The sequence below is a fragment of the Falco peregrinus genome, chromosome 17 (genome assembly GCF_023634155.1).
Source record: "Falco peregrinus isolate bFalPer1 chromosome 17, bFalPer1.pri, whole genome shotgun sequence".
Taxonomy (NCBI): domain Eukaryota; kingdom Metazoa; phylum Chordata; class Aves; order Falconiformes; family Falconidae; genus Falco; species Falco peregrinus.
In genome coordinates this window covers 5,688,811-5,711,379 of record NC_073737.1, presented here as the reverse complement: position 1 = coordinate 5,711,379, position 22,569 = coordinate 5,688,811, and the positions used below count along the sequence as shown (strand labels likewise).

Sequence of the window (22,569 nt, the reverse complement as noted above, 5' to 3'; positions counted from 1 at the left end):
AATTTAGGCTGCAAGCAGGAGAGTGCACAGCCATCCTTTGGGCAAGGATGCTCGGGAACAATTAGGCTTTGAAGAAACGGGTAAAGAGGATACTTTGAGGATGCATTGCCAACTTGGCAAAAAGACTCAAGGTCCGTGTATCCTGAACCGAACTACACACATTATAATACTAAAAATCACACCCCTAGAGCAAAAAAAACCCTTGCCCAGGTGAAGACCCCTCCCCTGAGCATGTGTGATGTTGTGTAACCATATTATAATTATATACACAATCACGAACCAATCTTGTAGAGAATGGACTTGGTAACTTACTAATGTTATAGTCTCTGTGTAGGAATACGCCGTGGGGAGCCCCATGTGGTGGCCTGGCCTTGTGGAGCACCACCTCGCCCCCAGCTTTGCGCCATAAATAAGTGATGTCTCCCCGAGAGCGTGAAAATTGACTTATTGCACAAGGGGCCACAAATCTGCTTTTCGGACAAGACCAGCATCCCCCCCCGGTGGGCCCACAGGGGTGGGGGCAATGGATCTGCCTCTCTAAGGAGCAGGGGACAGCTGCTGCTGGAGTGGTATTCCAGCCAGGGGGACAGGGCCCTGGGCACCCCGCTCGGAAGGGCTGATAGTCATCTCCTGCAGCCTCTCCCCACTCAGCTGGTGTATGGAGGTCCACACTTAACAGAAAAAGCACTGGAGCACAGAAGTTGTTGAAAAATCCCCAAGGACACAGTTATTTCATCATTCTCTCCCAGAATACACAGCTGTGGCAGAAGGTATGGAAAAGAATTGTTTATTCATTCCTAAAAAGTCAGCAACATAAAACGAGGCACTGAAACACAAAACCAAGCCTGAGTGCATCTGTTAGCCTGTTGTACTGGGTAAGACAATTTTTCTTTCACTGAGCAGAAGGTTTCAGTGGAACTGGAAAAAGCCCTGCATCCTCTCCCACCAAAACTAAGGAATGTGTCTTCAATTACAGCACAAAGCAAGAAAGAAAATTACTTGGTTTGAGGCCACAGAAGTATGTCCTATTCAAGCCAACAGTAGCCTAGTTTAGAAGAAAATGAGTGACAGAATTGGGTGTAGGCCATGCTGGTATTTGTGCTTCCAAATTTGAAACTCAGTCTGACGCCTTCAAAACAGGATTATATACCAACAGCTAAAAAAATTTAAAATTGCTAAGCCAAACAAGAACTGTATTTTTGTAGTGAAAACAACGCTCAGCTTAACAGGCAGGGGTGCAGGGCCTGGGGGAAAAGTCTCTTCCAGAGGTGGGTGTCCGAGTCAGGGACAGGCACAAAAATGGGACCTTCTAACGGGGGCGTTACATGGGCCCCAACCAGCCCACGTTGTGAGATCTGGTGAGGCACCCCAGGCTAAGGCATCACGTAGTGCTGATAACATGCATCTTTGGGGACAGGTCATTCCTGAAAAGGCACCGTTCTGGTGACATCACTTCATCCAGAGGAAGGGTCTGTAATGTAACCCTGATGATTTATACTCCCATGGGTCAAGGAAGACATACCAAGAATACGGGGCTGCTCTGTAATCAGGGCAGCAAGAGTTTTTTCTGATGTCACCAGTGACATCTTCACTATCTACAGATCTATAGGCAACATATACATAAAGAGCAGCAAGGCTGTTAATGCTCCACACTAACAGAGAGCAAGTTAAGCTCTAAACGTGCTTGTATTTTAGATGATTGATTTCTTTGGGTTTTAATTATCTTGCAAAAACTGAAGCAAGCCTGCATTCTGCGGTCTCCATGTACTGATGAGGTTAATTTTTCCCTGTGCAGCCTCTCACATTCTACATCCAAGTTTGCTTCAGTTGATAAGTTTTGCGGGTGAATGCAATGGCAAAGGGACAGCTCGCCAGGAAACAATCTAGCTTTTATGTATTTGGTTACGGCATTCTGTTTAAGATGGGATTTACTAGCCCAATTAGTAAACAAATGGGTGTTCCAAGCATAAAAGCGTATCAAAAGGGTCAACCGGAATGGCCGTTATCTAACCAGAGCATTAACTAACCCAAGTCAATACTCACAGCAAGTAATAAGGTATTTTGGAAAAATTAAAAAGAAAGAAATGGTTATGATCAGCTGCTTCCCATCACCCAGGCCGTGCACCAGGCATCCCTTAATCGTCCCCACCACAGAGTCTGAGCAGAACTTTTCTATAGTCCCCTGAGCAGTCTCCCTAGAGAGAAAAGCAAAAATGAACACAATTAGGTTTACAGCTCCATAGAGGCTGGGTTCTTTCCAGCACATGCAATTTGTTGTAGGGTTTGTATCCTCTTTGACAATTTAAGAACTAAGAACATTCAGGAATATTTTCATAAATATTTTCATAAATATTCCTGAATGTTCTTAGTACATTCAGCACATAAAGTCTCCTTCGTTTCACCTCCTCTAAAATACCCAGTGGGTGTCAAGTGGAGACCTGTCTCTTTCAAGCTGCTTAGCAAATCCAGCTGCGTTTCTAACCCTGAAAAGCGTACCTTAATGAAGGAGTAGAGCGATTTCCCATACATGGTCAGGAATTCCCTTCTGATGTCCAGCATATCTATCTCAGCACGGGACACCATCACTCGGATCAACGTGTTGTCATCCGTTCCCAAGCCCTAAAGGAATAAACCAACTGTCTGCAACTACAGAGCACCAGCAACAGACACAAAGGTTTTATCACTTGGTCTTCTGTGGGATCTGTTCCTAATTAGAACATTTTTGCATTAATGGAGCTATCCACTAGCAGCTTGCTGCTGCATAAGCATGTTGCTCTGAGCTTCCTGAGGGAAGAGAGGTCCATATAGAAGCTCAGGCTTTTTTTTTTTTTTTTTTCTTCCTCCCCCTGCCCCCCCCCCAGTTAACAGCAGAGTTTCCCTTTATCTAATAATTGCTGTCATGCTACTGACTTGAGCATGGAAACCCAGCGATCTTGCACCAAAAGCTCTTTACCTTCATGGATTTATACAATCTTTCAGCAAAATATGCAGGTTTATTTCGCATGCACTTTACTGTAAGGGAGACAAGAACAAGAGAATTAAGGCCAATAAAAACTGAAGGAGAAAGTCTTCCAAACCTTTACAGCACTTTTTCAGGCAAGGTGTTTATTCTGTAAAGATGTAATTCAGGGCCAACAAACAGCAAGTACAATGCAGACATCCATAGTCAGTGACCTGCCATAAATTGATGTCTCCAAGCCCAGTGCTCAGTCATATTTTCTTTAAGGATTTAATACTTCCTGACAGCAAACGTCAGCTACCAAAGCATCACTTGGGGAAGCAAGCAATATCATAAAGTACAGAGCTTTCTCACCCAGTTGTATCTGCAAAGATTAAAACACTGTGGCTTGCAAAAAAGATATAGTATCTGCCTCCTGAAGCCATGTACACAGCCAGCCAGGGCAAGATACAATATCTCTAATTATTTAATTATGTTGTAGACAAAGTTTAAAAGCAGGGAACTCACCCACAGCTAACAAAGCATCTTCAAGGTCTCCTGACATCTCCGATTTAATGCTGTCTGTTATGTCCTTATTAGCAATCCCTCTGTAGGCATCGAAAACTAGGAGGAAGAGTTGGTGATAAAAAGAGCGAGTGAGATGCTTCAGGGCATACAGTGTGTAAACCACTGAGGATCACTTTGCAAGATCAAGCTCCTCATGCTCTGTATGAACATTGTACCATTATTGTGACATTGTAAGCTAAATTTGGGCTGTCCCACAGAAATAATTCATTTTAATTATCAACTGTCTTGCTAATTGGCCTACCACTGCTGCTAGCATTTTCAAGAACTGCTAGTTAATGATGGCAGTTTAAATGCTTAGCTCTGTCCCAATGGGAGTCACACTTCATTATCTCCAATTTACAGGCTGGAGCAAGTTGTACTGATGTTTTTCTCAGGTCCCTTTTTCGTCTCAGGAGGGAATGAAACGGTCTTAAAGAACTGAATGGGACTGGGCTGTAGGATACCTGCTGGCTTAGGAAGAGTTCACAATCAGTTAACGAACAAGTACAAAGCTCCTACAAAATTATTGTCCTCAAACAAGGAAAAAAAATCCAGGACACTGCAGAGGGTCCTACCTCGTAGCAGGTGGCATCTGTTCCGTGTACAGAGGATGGCCATAAATTGTACCTCATCTGTTCCCCATTTCTTCTCCCCAGCTTCATACAGGCACTTGAAGACATTATCAAGGGACAAGGTGAGGCTCATGGAGAAGAACAGGTGCATACAACATGAGATTTTTACTTCATAGAATCATTTAGGTGGAAAAGACATTTAAGATCATCAAGTCCAACTGTTAACCCAGGACTGCCAAGGCCACCACTAAACCATGTTCCCAAGTGCCACATCTACATGTCTTTTAAATACCTCCACGGATGGTGACTCCACCATGTCCCTGGGCAGCCTGTTCCAGTGCTTGAAGACCCTATCCAGTACAGAAACTGTTCCTGATAGCAAATCTAAACGTCCTCTGGCACTTGAGGATTTTTCCTCTCATCCTATTACTTGCTGCTGGGGAGAAGAGTCTGACACCCACCTTGCTACAGCCTCCTTTCAGGTAATTGTAGACAGAAATAATGTTCCCCCCTGCCCAGCTGCCTTCTCTCCAGGCTAAACACCCCCAGTTCCCTCAGCTGCCCCCCATCAGGCTGGTGATCCAGCCCCTTCCCCAGCCCCGCTGCCCATCTCTGGACACGCTCCAGCACCTCAATGTCCTCTTGAAGTGAAGGCCCAACTGAACACAGGATTCGAGGTGCGGCCTCACCACTGCCAAGTACAGGAGGACGATCGATTGATTGCGGCCCTTGTGCTGCTGGCCACGCTGTTTCAGATACGAGCCAGGATGCTGTTGGCCCCCTTGGCCACCTGGGCACACTGCTGGCTCATGTTCAGCTGGCCGTCAGCCAGCACCCCCAGGTCCTTCCCCGCAGGCAGCTTCCCAGCCCCTCTGCCCCCAGCCTGTAGCGTTTCGTGGGGTTATTGTGACCCCAGTGCAGGGCCCAGCACTGAGCCCTGTTGAACCTCATCCAGCGGCCTCTGCCCATTGACCGAGCCGGCCCAGACACCCCTGCAGAGCCCCCTGTCCTCAAACGGATCAATGCTCCCCTCAAGCTCAGTGTCATCTGCAAACTGACTGGGGGTGCACTCGATCCCCTCTTCCAGATTGTTGGTAAAAATATTAAACAGAGCTGGCCCCGGCCCTGAGCCCTGGGGAACACCACTCGCGAGCGGCCGCCAGTGGGATGTATCTCCATCCACCACCACACTCTGGGCTTGGCTGTCCAGCCAGCTTTTAACCCAGAGAAGAGTGCGCCCACACAAGCCATGAGAATGCTGTGGGAGATGGTGTCAAAGGTTTTACTAAAGTCTAGGCAGACAACATCCACAGCCTTTCCCTCATACACTAGGCAGGTCACCTTATCATACAAGGAGATCCTTGGTGCCTAAGCACTGCTGGCCTGCTGCTTGTCTAGGTCACAGATATTTTACAACAAATACTAACAAAGCACAGAAGCTCTCAAGTGAAATGCCACCTCTCCCCCCACACACCCAGCCTGTCCAGAGACTTTTCCCCACGGCGTTGCAAAGGAGGCTAGAACCATTATCTCCATTTCACCGGCTGAGTCAGAACAGTGAAGAGGCTTCTCTAAGGGTCAAACCTGAGAACAGAGCCCAGGTCTCCACCTAGGGTGCTGCTGTCTAGCACAGCTTCAGGCTTACTGTTCTACCTTGAAACAAAACAGATGAGGTCTAGAAAAAGTAAGGATTCACCACGCATTACAGGTACAAGAACAGACAATTCTTCCAAGGAAGGAAATTGCTACACACCTGGGCATCTTGTTGAGCAAGGGCATCATCCACATACATTCCCTCATCTCTGTTACCCTGCAGAGATACAAGGATGAAAAACTCCGTTCACCAGAGTGGAAGCAGTTCCTGCAAATTCCCCATTCAAAACGAGTTACTGGAGATGCACAATGGGATCCTTAAAATTGAATAGCAGCTTAAAAATGCAGCAAAATATGGCTCAGATGTAATTTGTGCTTCCTTTTGAAACTGATACAAGAATTACTTACTTTAAAAAATAAAGAGAGGGGGAAATGTAAATATAGTGAAAAACAAGAAAGAATTTGAAAAACAGAGGTTGTTAGTTAAATCCTTAGGAACAGTTAATAAAACACAGCCTTGGGAGAAGGCACAGACACCATAAATATGCTGGGACACAACAAGGTAAGCACAAGGAATCCCAAATCCTTAATGAGAGTAAACAGAAAATTACTGGAACTATGTGTCAACTATCCTAATTAGCATACTAAAAGATCCACCCTCGAGCAAAGAAAGCCCCCTACTAAAAATGCCCCCTCCCCACAGAACATGCCCCATGCAAAAAAAGTAAGCTGTACCTTTAAATGGAGATGAGGCTCGTAAGAACCAATGAAAATTAAGTGTGACTGAACTTAAATGTAAACAATTGTTCAAAGTGTATAAAAGGTTTTACTATGTGTTGAGGCGTGCTAGCTTTGTGGATTTACCACCCAGAACCCATCTCTGCACAGACATGCAATAAATAGCTCCATGTGGATTGGCTCTTGCCCAGCAGGTCAAGAACCCAGATCTGGGATAACAGGAGGAGCAGAAATCCCCTTTAACTGGACCATGTGAAAAAGACAACACGGCACTAACGCACACCCAGGGCCAGGCTCCTCTCCCTCTAGAAGCTGGGTGTGAAATGCAAAGTAAGTGACCCAGAAGCCAGCCTGGAACACCTCATCACCGAAGTGAGAGGCACATTCATCAGCAACAGGAAGATTCACCCCCCTTTCCCTTAGCCTGGATTTACCGTCGAGAGGGACACGAGGACTCTTCGAAACATGGAAGATGTGTCAGAAACGATGTCCTCCTCCAGGGTACAGCCATATTCTAGCAAGGGCACACACATATGACATCTGTTAGTAACAGGTCCACCACCTGTTGTTTGTCCACGTTTGCCAGCCGTAAGCTAGGTAGGTATAGAACTGTGCTCAGGGCTCTGAACATCACAGAATCATTTAGGTGGGAAAGAAGCTTTAAGATCATCAAGTCCAACCATTAACCCAGCACTGCCAAGGCTACCACTAAATCATGTTCCCAAGTGCCACATATACACGGCTTTTCAATACCTCCAGGGCTGGCGACTCCACCCTCTCCCTGGGCAGCCTGTTCAGTGCTTGACCACTCTTTTGGGGAAGAATTTTTTCTTATTATCTAAACCTCTCCTGGTGCAGTTGAGGCTGTTTCCTCTCATCCTATTGCTTGTTACTTAGGAGAAGAGACTGACTCCCACCTCGCTACAGCTTCCTTTCAGGGAGTTGTAAGGAACAAGAAGGTCCCCTCTGAGCCCCCTTTTCTCCAAGCTAAGCCCCCCAAGTTCCCCCAGCTGCTCCTCAGAGGACTTGCTCACCAGACTCTTCCCCAGCTCCGCTGCCCATCCCTGGACACGCTGCAGCACCTCAGTGACTTTCTTGTAGTGAGGGGCCCAAAACTGCACACAGGATTCAAGGTGCAGCCTCGTACAGTGCCAAGCACAGGGTGACAATCACTGCCCTAGCCCTGCTGGCCCTGTTGTTTCTCATACAAGCCAGGATGCTGTTGGCCTTCTTGGCTATCATCATAGCAGCCCAGCTATTGTATTTAGTGCTACAGGGCAAAATTAAGAAGCACAGCCAGTATAAAACTGGCAACAGATCCACACATGGACAGACACCCAACCGACAGGCAAAATCAACCCATCCAGTTTTATTTACAGCGATTCAATTTCTGGGTGAAATCTGAACTTTTGAGGCTGTTGGCAGCGCAGCTGCTGACACCTGTTTAACTCAGAGGTTCTCTCTGGACAAATGGCAATAGCTGTATGGGCTGATATGTCACATTTAAAGGCTAACAGACCCTTCTCTTTCCTCTTCACATGTTTGTGCATACACACAAGTGACTTTTCAAGCAGTATGATAACAGCTTGTACTTCGCACTACATACGCAGTTTGTAGTTCTCATTAATGCGCCGAATCTCTTCGTTTGTGCGAGAAGCTAGAATTTCAATCAGGCAGCCTTCATCTGTTCCTGCCCCCTAGGGAATTGCAAAGACAAGATCCAATGTTATTATGACAACTTTTTTGATGTGCAACTAGGATTATTTTAATTATATATGTTAATAATACTACATTAATAATAAAATATAATTATGCCATATCATACTAAATTGACCAGAACTTAAGCAACATAAAAGGAAGATTTCCAAACCTTCATAGCCCTCCTCAGTTCATGCACGTCGTACATGGTGGTAGGAGTCATCATACCAACGATCACCCTTTCAAAGTTCCCACTTAGCTCAGACTTCAAGTCATCAATCAAGTCCTAGAGGACAGAGATTGGAGAAAGGAGCTGGGAGAAGATACAGCCTTTGAGAACAGAAAGAACTTATTTACTACTTCACGCTCCAACCCTCCTTGGGTGAACAGTTGCTCTGAAGTGAACAAGACCAAAATAAACTTGGCCAGGGAAAGCCTGTGCTAACCTTACTGTAGTGGACACTAGGATGTTGCTCACATTTCACCCAAGTGACATAACCCCCAAAATGTCTTCATCTCCCAGTGAAAGCTACAGTCACTAATCTCTGAAGACCACTTACCCTGCCAATACTGCTTTTATAGGTGATCAGAACTTGCTGACGTTGGGAAATGTTTAGTTTGGTCAAGATCTCAATGATGGCATCTTCATCTGTGCCTGGAGAAAAACAATGGAAACCAGTCAAGCTGCTTGCACAAGAACCAGATGCGTGCTCTGGTCTTGTCCACAGTGTGCCATTAGCCATCTTCTGGTCCTTACACAACCTGGTTCTCAGCAGCACTCTGGGGACTAGATCAGCATACAGAAGTGTCTCAACCCAGCCAGCGGCACGGCGGTACCACAGTGTGAGACAAGGCAAGAGCCTGACTAAGGATGTTTTTGTAGCCAAGACTTGGATTTCCAGTTGGGTTCAAGTCTCAGCCTGATCAAGTCACTCAATTCCTTTCAGTGCCCTCCTGGGGCACTGGGGCAATGCAAATGGTCAGACTTCCCCTCTAACAAACCACCAGACAAAACATTCCCAGTGCTTGGAGGGAAAAAAGAGGGTTTAACAGTGGAGGCAGCCCAACTTACCAAATCCCTTCATAGCCTTCCTTAGTGCCTGTGCTTCTTGCTCAGCACTGAAGCTTGAGACCCCCTTGATTGTTGCCTAAACCCACAGGAGAGGAGTTGTGAAAGGCAGACTAAATGTGATACATACATACATGTGGTAAAGTTGAACTAAAGAAAAATATATTAGAACATTCAAAAGATGCAAACACAGTGACACAGCAAGTAAAGCCCACCCACCAAACACAACTGATGTTATACCAGGATTCCATCCTACCCTAAAGAGAAACAGTTTGTTCTAGAGGAACTTCCCAGCCACATAAGAAGTCAGCCACAGGGACACAACTAAAAGGAGAAAATATCTTCATATAGCTGCCCATGGAGTATCTTGTTCCCAGTTAACTAATGGCAAGCAGCCTGACATCTCCGTTCAGTCCAGCTGGGGCTTCTTCCTAGCAGTTTTCCATGTAAATTGTAGAAGCAGCTGTTCCCATCAAGCCCTATCCCTGACTTCTCTAAGAGCAGCCAAGGTCCATCCTTCTGTAAAATAACGCACCAGGAAGTGCTGTGTTTTGCTCAAAACAGTGATTCCCAAACAGGTTTCTCCTGCCTCCTGTCCAGCACCATTTCTGGGGGGCTGCACTGTCTCTTACAAAGCTCTCCATGTTCCCGTGAAAATCATTAGCAAAACGCTGCTTAGCTCTCCTGTAAGTTAGGCATTCTGAAACAGGCACAGTGATAACTACTGTATAGTTGGTTACCTTGCAGGTTGAACCTGGAAAGAATAATATGCCAGGAAGTTTATCTGGAGAAATTAATGTTCTTTAAACTAATATCTGCTCAGATTTTCCATTAACTCCCCAAATGGAAAAGCCCGTCTGTGTGGGTCATTCTCCTCTAGCATGAGGAACAAGAGAGAAGTGATAAGCTTACCCTCCATAAAGGGGCAGACAGTGACAGTGTTCTTCCTGCTGTGTCCTTATCTGAGCTACACTCCCCAGGGTTATCTGATCAGAGCAAAGCCTGGCACAGGATAGTAAAGAAAACACACACACTCACCATCGCTCTTGTATTTGGTCAATCTGTTATTGTCTACGTCTCCAGGCAGTTAGACAACTGTAATAAAAAACAGAGGAAGTGTTAGTTTTCCAGCAAATAATTAAAAGAATATACCTACCCTTGCCAGCAAAATGGAGCTGTTAACTTGAACAGCCCTACTGAATGTCCATGGCAGCATCCCTGAATTTCCAGTCCTGCTTTGTACTGAATGAACAAAGGCTGGCTTGCAGCAGCAGCGCAGGGCCAGGGCATCCACCCTGCCTGAAAGAGGGATGTGGTACATAAGCAGATGATTAGCACTAGTAATTTAAGAAATTTCTTTTCTATTGCTAGTGTGACAGCCTGGCTGAGGCCTTAAGAAGAAGCAGACAATGTTGCCCTGGGAGCAAAGAAAATAGACTTGATTCCCATGCCCTTCAAAACACATGGCTTTGACCTTGCCAGGTGGAAGACTGAGAGTGAATTAGGGTGAGGGTGCCTGCACAGTCCCAACAGCCTTCACAGATACCCCCTGGGAGGCAAAGGCAACATCAATGTCTAGATGAGCATGCAAAGGATAACCTTACTCAAGGACTGGGACAGGAGAATTATCTTCCTTTAATTAAAATCTGCTGTATCCAACATCTCTCCAGTTCGGTTCAATGCGTAATTCCTTGTAAGACTGTAGTTTTAACTGACTATTAAAGCCCTCAAAAAAAACAACCAAACAAAAAAAAAACAAAACCAAAAAACTTACTTGTAATCTCCCCAGGGTTACTTTTCCTGTTCATAATTCTGTTTCCATGCATAGGGCCGATACATGAACGCACCCAAAGTATTTTCCCAAATCCCCGGTCAGTGACAGGATGTCAGGTACTAGGACAAGGTTCACCTCCCTGCAACTCCAGTCCCACACAGCATGAGCTGAGGTTCTCGTGTTAAAGCCCTTAAGCAGAAGGGTGATGCCAGTGGCTGACGACATCTCTCCTTAATCCTTCTCATGGTGCTTAATAGCTGCTATCAATGAGCCCAGACAGTTGTGCAAGAACAGGAGTGTCTTTGCTCATGCTTCACATGACTCTTACAAATCGGAGTACCATTGGAGGCTGCTGTTCAGGCAAGTTACTCTTAGCATGACATTTGCCACAGACGTGCTACGCACAGGCACTCCCAAGTGCTCTCCAGGTCATCTGTACATTATTACACTCTGGGCAGTCAGGCAACATATGGAAAATTATTAGTGTTGAGTTTGCTTTCTTTCGCTTGATTGTAGATTTCAGTGGTCAAAATTATGACCTAGACCTCAGAAAAGTCATCTTTTTACAGAAATATAAAGCCAGCTTTATTTGCTTTAGCCAGACATTAAATAACGGCTTTGAATTTCACAGATGTTTTTCTAATGCAGTTTTACCATCCAGTTGATTTGTACACAGGAGCAGGGATATTGCACAGGCTGGTTTTAGCGAGTTGATTAGAGGGCAAAAGAAAGGTCAATAAACAAGGAAAAGGAGGTGGGAGGCAGAAAAATTCTGAGTGCAAATGAGCTGGCAGAAAGAAACCAAAAACATGAGGAAAGGATGCATGTACTGGATTCAGGGCAAATGCTCCTGCAATATCAAATTACAACAGAAATGTCATCAAATATTGACTCTAAGATTCCAATTTCTTCATCCAGCTTAAATGTCACTGGGAATATAAAGAGTAGAGCACTGCAAAAGGCGGCGGTGCTAACCCCACTGCAAAGTCTGCAAATGCTGTTTTGTTCCCAGTGTATTTCTGTGTGCAGTGCCACAAGAGATGAGCCGCTGAAGTTACAGGTGGAAGAGCTCAGCGGGTCAATCAGGTTCTCCTGCAACAGTCCCTCCCTGCCCCTGGAACCCTTTTCCTCCCTTTCCCAGGTGAAGGCATCTCCACGAACTGCTCAGGCTGGGCCATTAGATGAGTTAAAACTCTCCTTTGCTAGTAGGGAGAGAAAGGAACTGCTCAGACAGATCTGCCAGTGCTTTGCAGCTTAGCACGGCTCTTGGCTTGCAGCTCAAATGGGGAAAAGCAGCTTCAGGACAGGAGCAGCTCCGTGCTTTGAAGAATTGAACTTCAAAGAGTCTGCTAGCAAGCTCTAAGGTGGCCTGGTTAATCCCTGACCTGATGTTTGCTTCATCCCAGAATAAAGGCCTGAGCTCGCTGGTACAGCAAACCTGACTTAGAACAGGCTCAAAAAACTGTGGCCAGGTGCGAGTGCAGGTGTACGAGGCATCTGTCCCATTATTCAAATTTTTTCCATGGATGACCTTTTCCTGGTAGGCTTTATCAGCTAATCAGACAGTTGTCAGTCCACATCAACGTCCTCTAACAGCTGAATCCAGAACAGACTTCAGTTTTCAGAAAACTGCTGAAACTGTCATATGTGCTGGCCAACCCAAACCTAGGCTTGCTCTGAATCAAGTTTTCCTGACTGTGCACAGAGAACGCACAGCTCCCGGCACACAAAGCTCCCAACAGCTTAACAGGATATAAACACAGGTTGGTTTGTTTTTTTCCCCCAAGTCATGGACACGTTGTCAGTCCTGCACCTGGGATCTGGAGTGGAAAACCACTGCTTTGCGACCCATCCCCTTGCAAGGCAAACACTGGACTTGCTTGACTAGTTCTTTTATTCGGCGCACGTTTACTCGAAGACAAACCCACACCCTATGCCTGCTCAGCTTCTCCATGGCTCTGTCACCGCCAGCTGTTGCCAGCTGTGCTGGATACAGCCTGCGCCCTCCACAGCCGGCTGTGCTTCAGGAAGGCTGGGTGCCCTGGCTCTGGGGCTCACGGCGAGGTGGCTGACTCTGATCCCAGCCCGATCTGCAGCTCAGGGAAGGATCTCCCTTCTGCTGGAGAGCCCCGAGCCAGCTGAAATATCCCAGCACCTCCCACACAGTGACCTTTTCCTGGCCACTGCCCTCAAAAGGAGTAAAAATATAATACCGAGTTAGCACAGTGCTATACTCCTCACTTCGGCCTGTGCACCCACCTGGAGTCGCTCCACAAGCCCCCTGCCATGCGCTCCTCACTCCAGCATCCAGCAGGGAGGTTGTGCCAGCTTGGGCACGGCAGAAATAGGAAGCAAAACCTGCGCTCCCTGTGCCTTGGAAGAGTCAGCCATCTTCCTCCTTCCCACAACCTGCCTCCCTGTCCTTCCTCAGCCCAGGCCTGCGCCCTCCAGGGCTGCCCCTACACCCTAAATGTCTTAGCATCGTGGCCTGACGCGGCATCTGCCCAGCCAAGGGCAGTCCCGCTCCCACACGGCCGGGCCACCAGCCGCTGCGGTCTGGCAAGCAGGGACGGCACTTGGCACCTTCCCAGGCGCCTCTAGCCATGCAACCCCTTCCCCATACCAAAGGGGACCCCCCAGCCGGTTTGGCACTCACCTGTCCCAAGTGGGTGCCTTGGCAGGGATGAGGAGAGCTTTGCTCGGCTTGTTCTGGATGGCAAAGTCCCCGCCCTGGAGCGGGAGGGACTCGTCAGCGCAAAACAGCTTTTCTGGCACGCCTGATGGGAAGGCAGTCGAGCCCTGCTCGCTCCTCTGCCCTTCCGTGAACAGTTGGTTGTAATCCGGAGCAGGGAGAGATCCCTCAGGGAGCCTCACGCACATTTAGGAAGTGCAGATTTGGGGTTACACAGAGGCCCTTGCAAGTAAAGGTGGCGGGGCAGGTTGGGGCGGCTTCCACGCTCCCCAGCATTGCCTGTAAAAATCTCCGGGAACAGAGGGGGGTCTCTGACGGCAGCCTGAGAGCACAGCCAGCCCGATGCCTGGCTTTATGCTGTCGTGTAAGGGCATACCCAAGGGGGGAGCGAGGGGGACGACGGCGGGGAGCACACAGGCAGCAACGGCCTTGAGCAAGTTCTGTTCATCCCCACAGACAACACGGGGGGAGATCTTACCTGTATTATGTCTCCTTTGCTCCCACAGCAACTCGCCAGGTCTTCAGCATTGTTTCCCCTTGTCTAAGAGCTTTGCATCGCTAACAGCCATGATTTCATTACGAGTGATTGCTTTAATAAAAGTTACTGCTTTTGCCTCAGTAAATGGCACCGCCCTCAAGTCAAAACACTTCAGGCAAAGGGACTTCAGTTTTTACCCTGATGTGACACTGCCAGGGTCAGCCTTTGACAAGATCGTGAGGCTCACAGAGGGGAATCAGCCTTGCAATAATACATATCTTCATTGTGTTTATCCTCAGGGACTCTGGCCTCCCCTGATGCCAAAAGTACAGTTATCGTAATGGGTAAATCAGCCCTCTCAGGTTCTTTTTTCCAGCTCATACGACAGTTATATCTCACCCCTGTGCCTCTTTGCACATGCTCTTTTGCTGGCAGAGACCTAATTTTAGCAGCAGGGATGAATGCAGGCTGTGCTGCAGTGAGCATGGCTGTGCAGCTGGCTTATTATAGCTCCCACTGCAGCTCAGTCTCCCAAAAACAAGCCCACAGGGGCCAGCTGGCCAGCACCTACTCACTCTCTGCTGACACGGGGGGACATTGAACAGGGAGTAACAGAAAAACAAGGTGCAAGCCACAAGCACTCTCCTTTTCCGTTGCAGAGTCTCTTCCCTTGCAGAATCTGGCCCTTTACCCCACTCAGGATTCAGTGTGGACTGGTACACACTACCAACAGTCACTAAGGAGAAACTCCTTCCTACATCTGTTAAAAGTTTCCATTCTCATCCCTTCCTCTCACGTCAGCTGCCTCCTGCTTTGGGCCCGTACCCGTGCATTTTAATCCGCCAGCAGAACTGCTGTGTTTCTTCATCTTACGTTGCCTGTGATTTTTTTAGCTTGCGCATTTTCAAAAGCTTCATTCTTCTGTTTGCTTTCCAGCCTCTTCAGCCCTGAGGACTGGATGGCTCTGATACTGCAGTCAACAGTATATGCAACAGTAATTATTTAAGACTGTAAGTTATGAATCTTCTTTGGATATTATTTACCCTTTAAATATTGCACCAATCCTGCCATTCATGATTTGCATAATTTAACCTTTTCTTGCCCCCTGGGAGAGGCTCCAAGTAGGGAGGAATACTTGGAGATGCAAAGTGTTTGCGTCGATGTTTTTAGCCATCCAGAATTAGTCATGCAAGCGTAGCCTCTTCAGAAGCCACATCCTGACCCAACACACAGCTGAGCTCCCCATAAGCTTGGCTGGTCATGGATGCTATCTCCGTAGCCATCCAGTTCAGACAATCATGATTATTTGAATATTGGAAAGGAAAAAAAGCCCACCAAAGTACGAAAGCTTCTGAACATGCTGAGAGTTAGCTGAGTTTCTCTGGAAGGCGGATGGAAGGACAAGGGGTTTAGGGCAATGGCTGCCTGAACGCTGTTGTACCTTGCTGCAGGAGCTGCTCCCTTCAGGAAGGCAAGGGGTTGTTGCTGTAGGAGAAATTTCTTATACAAGGTTGAAGAGGCAGAGCTTTGTCTCTCCAGGAGCTCTTTGTCTAGGGTCTGCTCAGCTTTCAGTATGTTGTCTTCATCTCTTAAATTATGGAAAGGCTATGGCTATCCTTAAATATCTCCAGCCTGAAGCAGTGTCTAACATAGCTTTGCTATCCTTACATCAAAAGAGGAACAGTAATGGACAAGGCCACAGTTCCCATCAGTGTCGTAGGTGACAAAGCACATTTGCTTTTCTTTTCACTGATATATCCTGGTTGTCTCTGATGATTTTAAACCCACTTGTTATAAAGTTCTCCAAAACCCCCGACTTCACTCGGTTGCATATCTGCTCTGTATTCCCGCTCCATCCTGCTGTTCTCCCATCTCTACAAAACACACAATAAAAATTAAAGGTCACAGAAAGACATGGCAGTGTGCATTAAGTGAATAGATTGAGCTCAAGCAGCCAGCCTGTTAGGAAGGAGGTATTTATTCCAGGTCCCACAACGAGAACAGAGCCAAACCTCTCAGAAAATGGCAGCATTTGTGTTTTTGCCCTAAGGACTTGGCCTTTTAAATTTGCACCTCAGAGAGCATAGGAACCTAGTGCTGGAAGGGGAGATTTTCATTGTGGCCTTTGATTGGCAGGTATCTGCCTTTAGCTTCAGAGAACCAGCCTCACCTCATTCACCAAGGTCCATATCCTGGCACTAACAAAGTCATTAGCCAATCTGCCACAGATTGAAGTCGGGGCCAGAATCTGGGCCTTTGGGGATTATGCAGGTGTTTTCAGGAAGTTCATAAGGGAATGCTCATTTTCATACCTGAGTCTAGAAGTATAAATGCAGTTTGCATTTGGCAGCCCCTGAAAATGGGGTTATTCTACTGTTGCTTGAGTGCTGCCGGAACGATGTTGCAATGCTGCAGCTCAGTTAAGACTACTGTCTCCATAGCAGCGAGTAGCCGAGGTTAGGGTGGAGGCTGAAAACCAGCGCTTGCTTTTCTAAAGCACTGATTTTCATGCGCTTGTAAGAGGGTAAAACATTTTCACATTCTGCATATTAATATCAGATTAATCACTAGATTAACTGCAGATATTAGGACTCGCTATGAAGACGTAGGGGTACTTCTGATGCTTAGAGCAAGGACGTCTCCTTACCTCCAGTTCAGCACTGTGTAAGATGAAATGTCCGCTTCCACATGTGTAGCCTTGGTGTAGAAACTGTTTTGGGGAAGCCCCTGGGAAGAGGCAGCCTGAAGCTTCTGTTCTACCATCTGAGCGAAGCCCTTTTAACACAGAGAGATGAAGAAAGGTGACAAACACATTCCCAGAAACGTGAGGTGGGAAGACTGAAGTATTCCAATTCACGTAAGAAAGAAAAGTGTTCTTAGCTCTTCATTACTTTACCATAACCATTAGAAACACTGTTTTTACGTGGTCAGTATTACCAGGGGAATGTGCAGCACTCCACCTCTTAGCAATCCAGGCTTTACAAAGCCGTGAGCGCAGCGTACCAGTACTGCTATGCAAGTCAAGGGCTCTCTGGCTAGGCTGGCTTGATGACATAAACATACATGTCACGTAAAGCCAAGAAGGAACAGGGGAGAGGAACGGATTTGAGAAAAATCCCTCTAACCTGAAGTGCCTTTAAAACAAGAGACCACTCAGACGTGGTGGTCTCCGTGCCATAGAAAATAAGCTATGAGGGGAGACAGCAATGAGTAGCTGCATGAAGGAGCCAGGAGTCAAACTCCCCATTTCAAGAGTGCTTCAATTCAAGATTTTTAAGACAGGGCTGCTTGCATATTCTGCAGGCAGGCACACAAGAGGAGATCCTGGATGCTCTTAGGATTTCTAAGTGACAGCTACAACAGCATCTCGGGTGCTACCGCACTCAGTGCTTTCCACGCTGCTGTTCTGCAGACACCATCTCAGATATACCCACACACTCTGCCTTTCTCTTACAGAGAAACTTAAGGCTGCACTTGGCCGTGAGCCCACTGTACTGTTCTCTTTTATTAACTGCAGCTATAAGCAGCAAGGAAGGCAAACATTGCTGGGGCACGGGTGGTTAGACAGCCTCGTGTGCTGCCTGTGTCAACGAATGCCATCTGAAGGGGGGCTGGAGTCAGCAAGCACCTCTGCAGTGTGGTTGTGAAGATGGCTGGGCGCTTGTGAGGTGACCCCTTCACCTCCAAAAGATCCCCTTGCAGTCATACAAGTTGTCGCTTGCTCTTGATCCTAGTTGTGTTGTCCCACCTTACACTGTTCAAACTGAACTAGGGGAACACTGGTCTGCTTTAACATCCCCAGTACAGCTTAAGGCTGAGGCAGAAGACATGCAGAAGCTTCACATGGCCTTGGTAAGCCATTCCCGTCACTTGTTGGGAAGACATCGCCCAATGTGGATGCAGCACAATCAGAATGACACTGCTTGTGGTGCTGCCGCCTATTTACATTAAGGACAAGAGATGGGCTAGACCACTATTATTGCATTTACATTACAGTTTATACAAATACAATTTTGTCTTGAACAAACTCACGCTATCAAGACTAATTGATGTCACCTAAGGCCCAGGCCTTAGGGCATTTGCCAGCTCCAGGGAGAGACGTTCAGTCAGGGAAACTCCTAATGCCCTGTGGAAGCTATATGTTATTTGTGGTACAGCCTAAACTCTCCTTCCCCAAAGCTGCAGGCTACGAACTGCTACACCATTGCTTCCAGCAGCCTTAAATGCATTATCAAACCTAAATTTCATTTAATGGGCTTAATGAATGTTTACTTTAATTAGCATACATATAGTTCTGAAGAGGAAATGAGTAGCTTTCACTTTTTTCTTCTTAATTAATATCTACCTCTGTTTAGCTTTATCTTACTTAGCTGCTGTGTAATTTGGCTATAACCCAGCTCTAGGGGATGAAAGCAGAGTTATGACTGCCCAGCTAAGAGTAATTTTTATGGCACACATGCATTCATTCCTTCATGGGAATATGATAGAAACTCACTGGCTGATGCAGGGCTTGGAGCAGGGAAAACGTCAGCATCTTAACACGATACATCTAGAGCTAAACACCAATGCGAGCAGGGCTGCTGCACAATAGAAAACAAGCTAAGGACGAGCCTGCACACGGGACCCAGCCCTCCCGTGCCTAAATACAGTCGGGGCAGTAAAGCAGCTTCATCAGGCACCCATGAGCACAAGGCAAAGCAGGGCAGCGAGCCTATCAGCCTACCCAGGAAACCAAGCTGGGAACGCTACGGAACAGCACTACTCACACCACCGGTCCAGAGCTCACCCAGCAAAGCCAAAAGACAGAGCCACAGCCAGGGCTGCCCTACAGCTGCCGAGAGAAAGAGTGAGACCTCTGGGCCTGTGCTTAAATGGAGGTCATGGTCGATGGGCAAAATGCGCCGGGTAGAGGCCCAGGTGAGACTGCTTGGAGCAACGAAAGCCTGAGGGCACCCTCAGGACCCTGCTGCTTGAAATGCAGCTACCGCCCTTTGCAGTGAGAACCCCAAACCTGCAAATTTCTCTTCATGTAACAACTGCTTTAAACAAGAGTGTGTATTTGTAGTGCCAAGTCACGATCCTTGGGATATGTGCCTCTTTTTGCCTTGGCGGTCAATCCTATTGATGTACGCGGTATTGGTCCAGGCTGTGCTAATATTGCATCAAACATGCATGAGCCTACAGATCTTAATCAGCTCAATTATTTTTATGTGTGCTTATTATATATATCTAGGCCATGGGTATTATTGCTGTTGATGGAGGATGTTGGTTTCTAGCTGCGGGAAGCATAGCTGCTGCTGTTGAGTATGTCTTAGAAGGGCAAAGAGAAACATGTAAGAGGTGGAAATTTATTTTTTAAACAGGTAAAATACAGGTGTGAGTTTGAAGGCTTTTTGATCCGTTGCAGAGCTCTGACCCTAGCCACATTACTAGCTACGTGATAGGACGCTTGAGAGTTGACCGTTTTCTTGGGAGTGGTAAGGTGATGGTTTTTCTGGTTGTACCAGTAGTGTTTTCAGGCCACTACTCTGTGCTTAAAATAAACCCTTGGATTCCAGAAAATCATGGGCAGAAAGAGAGATGGATAAAATCGTGGCTCTACTACCCTTCAGCTGGTGAGAAGCTCGACTGAGATTTTTGCACTAAACGTGTGCCGTTAAGGGAACATCCTTATCGAGATAAAAATAGCTGGATGAGAAGACTTAATATGCAATGAATACATGAGACCATGACCATTCCTTTCTTGCCCCAGGATAGCTGTGCATCCCCAGGCACAGAAAACCGTGCAGGCGCTTTTCTACCTCGCTGCCACCTCTCGAAATGTCCAGAAGAGGTCGGTGTGCCCTCGCTTTTAGGTTAATCGGATGAAACCTTTCCAAACGTATGTTTTTATTTAGAAAATGCTGAGCTGTCTGGAAAGTTTGATCAAGAGGGATGCAGCTGTATTAATGTGCTTCTTCCTGGGGATTTGGATGTATTTTCTTAGCGGTATAAGGGAACCAGGGATCAGGGAGACAATATGCAGGCAAACAGCTCTGCTGACCACATCACTGGGACTCAAATATTTTAAACCTAGCATCATGGGATTTTAACAGCTAAATCTTGGTGTTTAGAATTCATGGTATTAGTTAGATTGAGGTTTCTCTCTGCAATGGGACAAATTTGTGAGCAGCCTGGATTTGCTCCAGGCTAACAGCAGAGAAGGACTAGATCATGTCTCTGCTGGCAATCACTGATGAGCTTTTTCCCTTACAGCTTTCAGACTCGGTTCTCTCTGGTCCCTATGAAGGTCACTGGAACTGCAGCAGTGCAGCCGAGCCTTGTGCCTTCTGCAATAAAGAATATCAGCAGCATCTGCAACCGATGATAGGCTTCTGCTGTGCTTTTGGTCCCCAAAATGGTCACCGACAGTTTGCACGCCTGTGGCCAGAACATCAAGGCCCCATAGTTGTATGTGGGTCTGACACTTGTCTGCATTATGCCTCAGCACTCCCAGGTACCTTTAAAAAGAAAAAAAAAAAAAAGAGGGGAAAAAAAAAAAAAGAGTACTTCTCAGTCCCTAGTTAGGATATTCAGCAGTGCATCTGCAAGCTCTCTGCACGGCAGTAGGCTTTATCTTCTTTAGTTGGAAATGAGTCATTTCCCTGTACTGTACTGAGATGCCCAATTTCCTTGGAAATTGTTCAGTTCTGCAGAGTCCCCAGAAATCACTTATTATTGGACTCTCTTTGTGCACGGGGTGTTTTACCTCAGTCTTAATAGATGTCTGGGGATCTTTCACAGGTTAGAGTAATTACAAAAAAATAATAATGAAGAAAGGATAGAAGCAACTGAGACTTTACCCAGTTCATATTTAATGTGAAAGGCAAGTGACTCTTCTGTGTTGGCCACTGGCAACTCATCATATAGCCCCAAACCACAGCTGAGCAGAGTTTAATGACATTTAAAGCCTGCTAAATGAAAAAGGACAGCTTTCACACTTGTGTTAGCTGGCTGGCTGAAATGATTGCAGTTTCAGCTGTGTGGACTTACAGTATCTCGTACAGGACACTTGGAAATGAGGTGCAGATACCCCACAGCACCCTATGAACTACAGGAGAATGACAGTGGTCAAGGAAGACTTTGAGGTCTGTAGGGTGGGCTTGTAGACCCTTACCTACAGGAACTGTCAAGAACAAGGATGATGGAAGAGGTGAAGCATTAACCGTACTGAAGAGACATGGTGGCTCAGCAGATAAGCAACTGTACAGTGATGCACTTTTAGATCTGTGCATCCAACATGGTAAAAATATAATCACTGACAATTTTACTTGCCTGAGAGCCATGTGCATCTTGAAAGTCTTCAGATGCTGGGGGATGGCGGACACAAGAATTAGGTCTGTTTTCAACATGCTGATCCAGTCTTGTTGGCGTCGCTGGAAGCCCAAGCCCAACAGTGGTGCAGGAAAAAGGGCTGTGCAAAGGGTAAACATTGTTGCCATCCCACAGTAACCGGGGCCTGCCCAGCCAGTCTGCTTGGGACAGGAGCTTGTCAGCAGGATGGCTGTAGTTATTACCATAATACAGGAAACAATAGTCATGGGGAAAACACGAGCACGCTCTAGTTTCCGCTCCTGCCCCAGTCAGAGGGGAAGAAGGAGAGCGGTGCTGTCACGGAGGCATTCCTCTGGCAGCCACATGCTCCTCAGGGCTTTGTATTCTGGGCTGCAAGCTGGGAAAACCAATTTTTCCCATTTTAATATTTCCCTCACCTGTTTGAAATCCCAGCTCCGGCCTTCCCGGTTAACTCAGGGAAAGGAGCTGGCTGCAGTGGATTCCATCAGCTGGAAAATTCCTGATTTCTGAGAAAAAAGGCTGAAAAGAACCCAAAGGATCTTTAAAAGAAATTCCACGAGATCTGAGCTAGACCAAACCTCTGAAGCCTGACCCAAAAGCTTTGGGAGCTTTGGAAGAGCGGTGTCACGGCATGTGAGCACCTCGCTGCACGATGCGTGAGGTACTGGCGCAGGGAGGAGGAGGAAGATGTAATGTAACAGTAAATCCAAGATGCAGCCATCGCAAACCCAACTGCCAGGTTTAAAGCCTCAGTGAGTTTTGCGGGCTGGGGATTACCTCATTTATTTTCAATTTTATTTGAGGCTCTTGAACCAGGCCGCTCGCAGGGCCTGCATGAAGACAAGCCGTGCACTTCAGGCCAAGCCCAAGATGTCACAGAAGGGCGCTTTTATTATTATGACACGAAAATGTCAAGTTTAAGCGCACTATTTCGAAATTAAACCCGAACGGCCGTCACCAGGCGCGGCGCCAGCGCGGGCCGCGGCTCCTCGCTGACAGGATTTCCGCGCCCATCCCTCCCGCTGAGGGGAAGGAACGGCCCCCGGGGTCCCCCCGCTGCCCCTGCGGCCCCGCAGGCCCCATCCCGCCGGCCGCGCCGCTGGGAAGCCTCTGCC

At 47.0% G+C, this 22,569-nt stretch overlaps 1 protein-coding gene across 2 annotated transcripts; it reads right to left on the bottom strand.

The window, feature by feature from the left end:
- Positions 1-771: 771 nt before the first annotated feature.
- ANXA4 (annexin A4) lies at positions 772-16,894 on the bottom strand. 2 transcript variants are annotated; one of them, XM_027782249.2, is made up of 14 exons: positions 16,767-16,894; positions 14,120-15,993; positions 10,214-10,270; positions 9,179-9,254; positions 8,667-8,761; positions 8,279-8,392; positions 8,015-8,105; positions 6,843-6,922; positions 5,831-5,887; positions 4,081-4,174; positions 3,467-3,562; positions 2,954-3,012; positions 2,497-2,619; positions 772-2,195 (listed from the first exon to the last, which is right to left on the bottom strand). In XM_027782249.2, exons 3-14 carry the CDS (start codon positions 10,214-10,216, stop codon positions 2,136-2,138), a joined length of 948 nt encoding a protein of 315 aa, XP_027638050.1. In that variant the 5' UTR covers positions 10,217-10,270; positions 14,120-15,993; positions 16,767-16,894; the 3' UTR covers positions 772-2,135. The 2 variants fall into 2 exon arrangements, with proteins under 2 accessions (XP_027638050.1, XP_005234279.1); XM_005234222.4 differs by lacking the exons at positions 14,120-15,993; positions 16,767-16,894 and adding an exon at positions 13,606-13,971.
- Between the last annotated feature and the right edge of the window lie 5,675 nt (positions 16,895-22,569).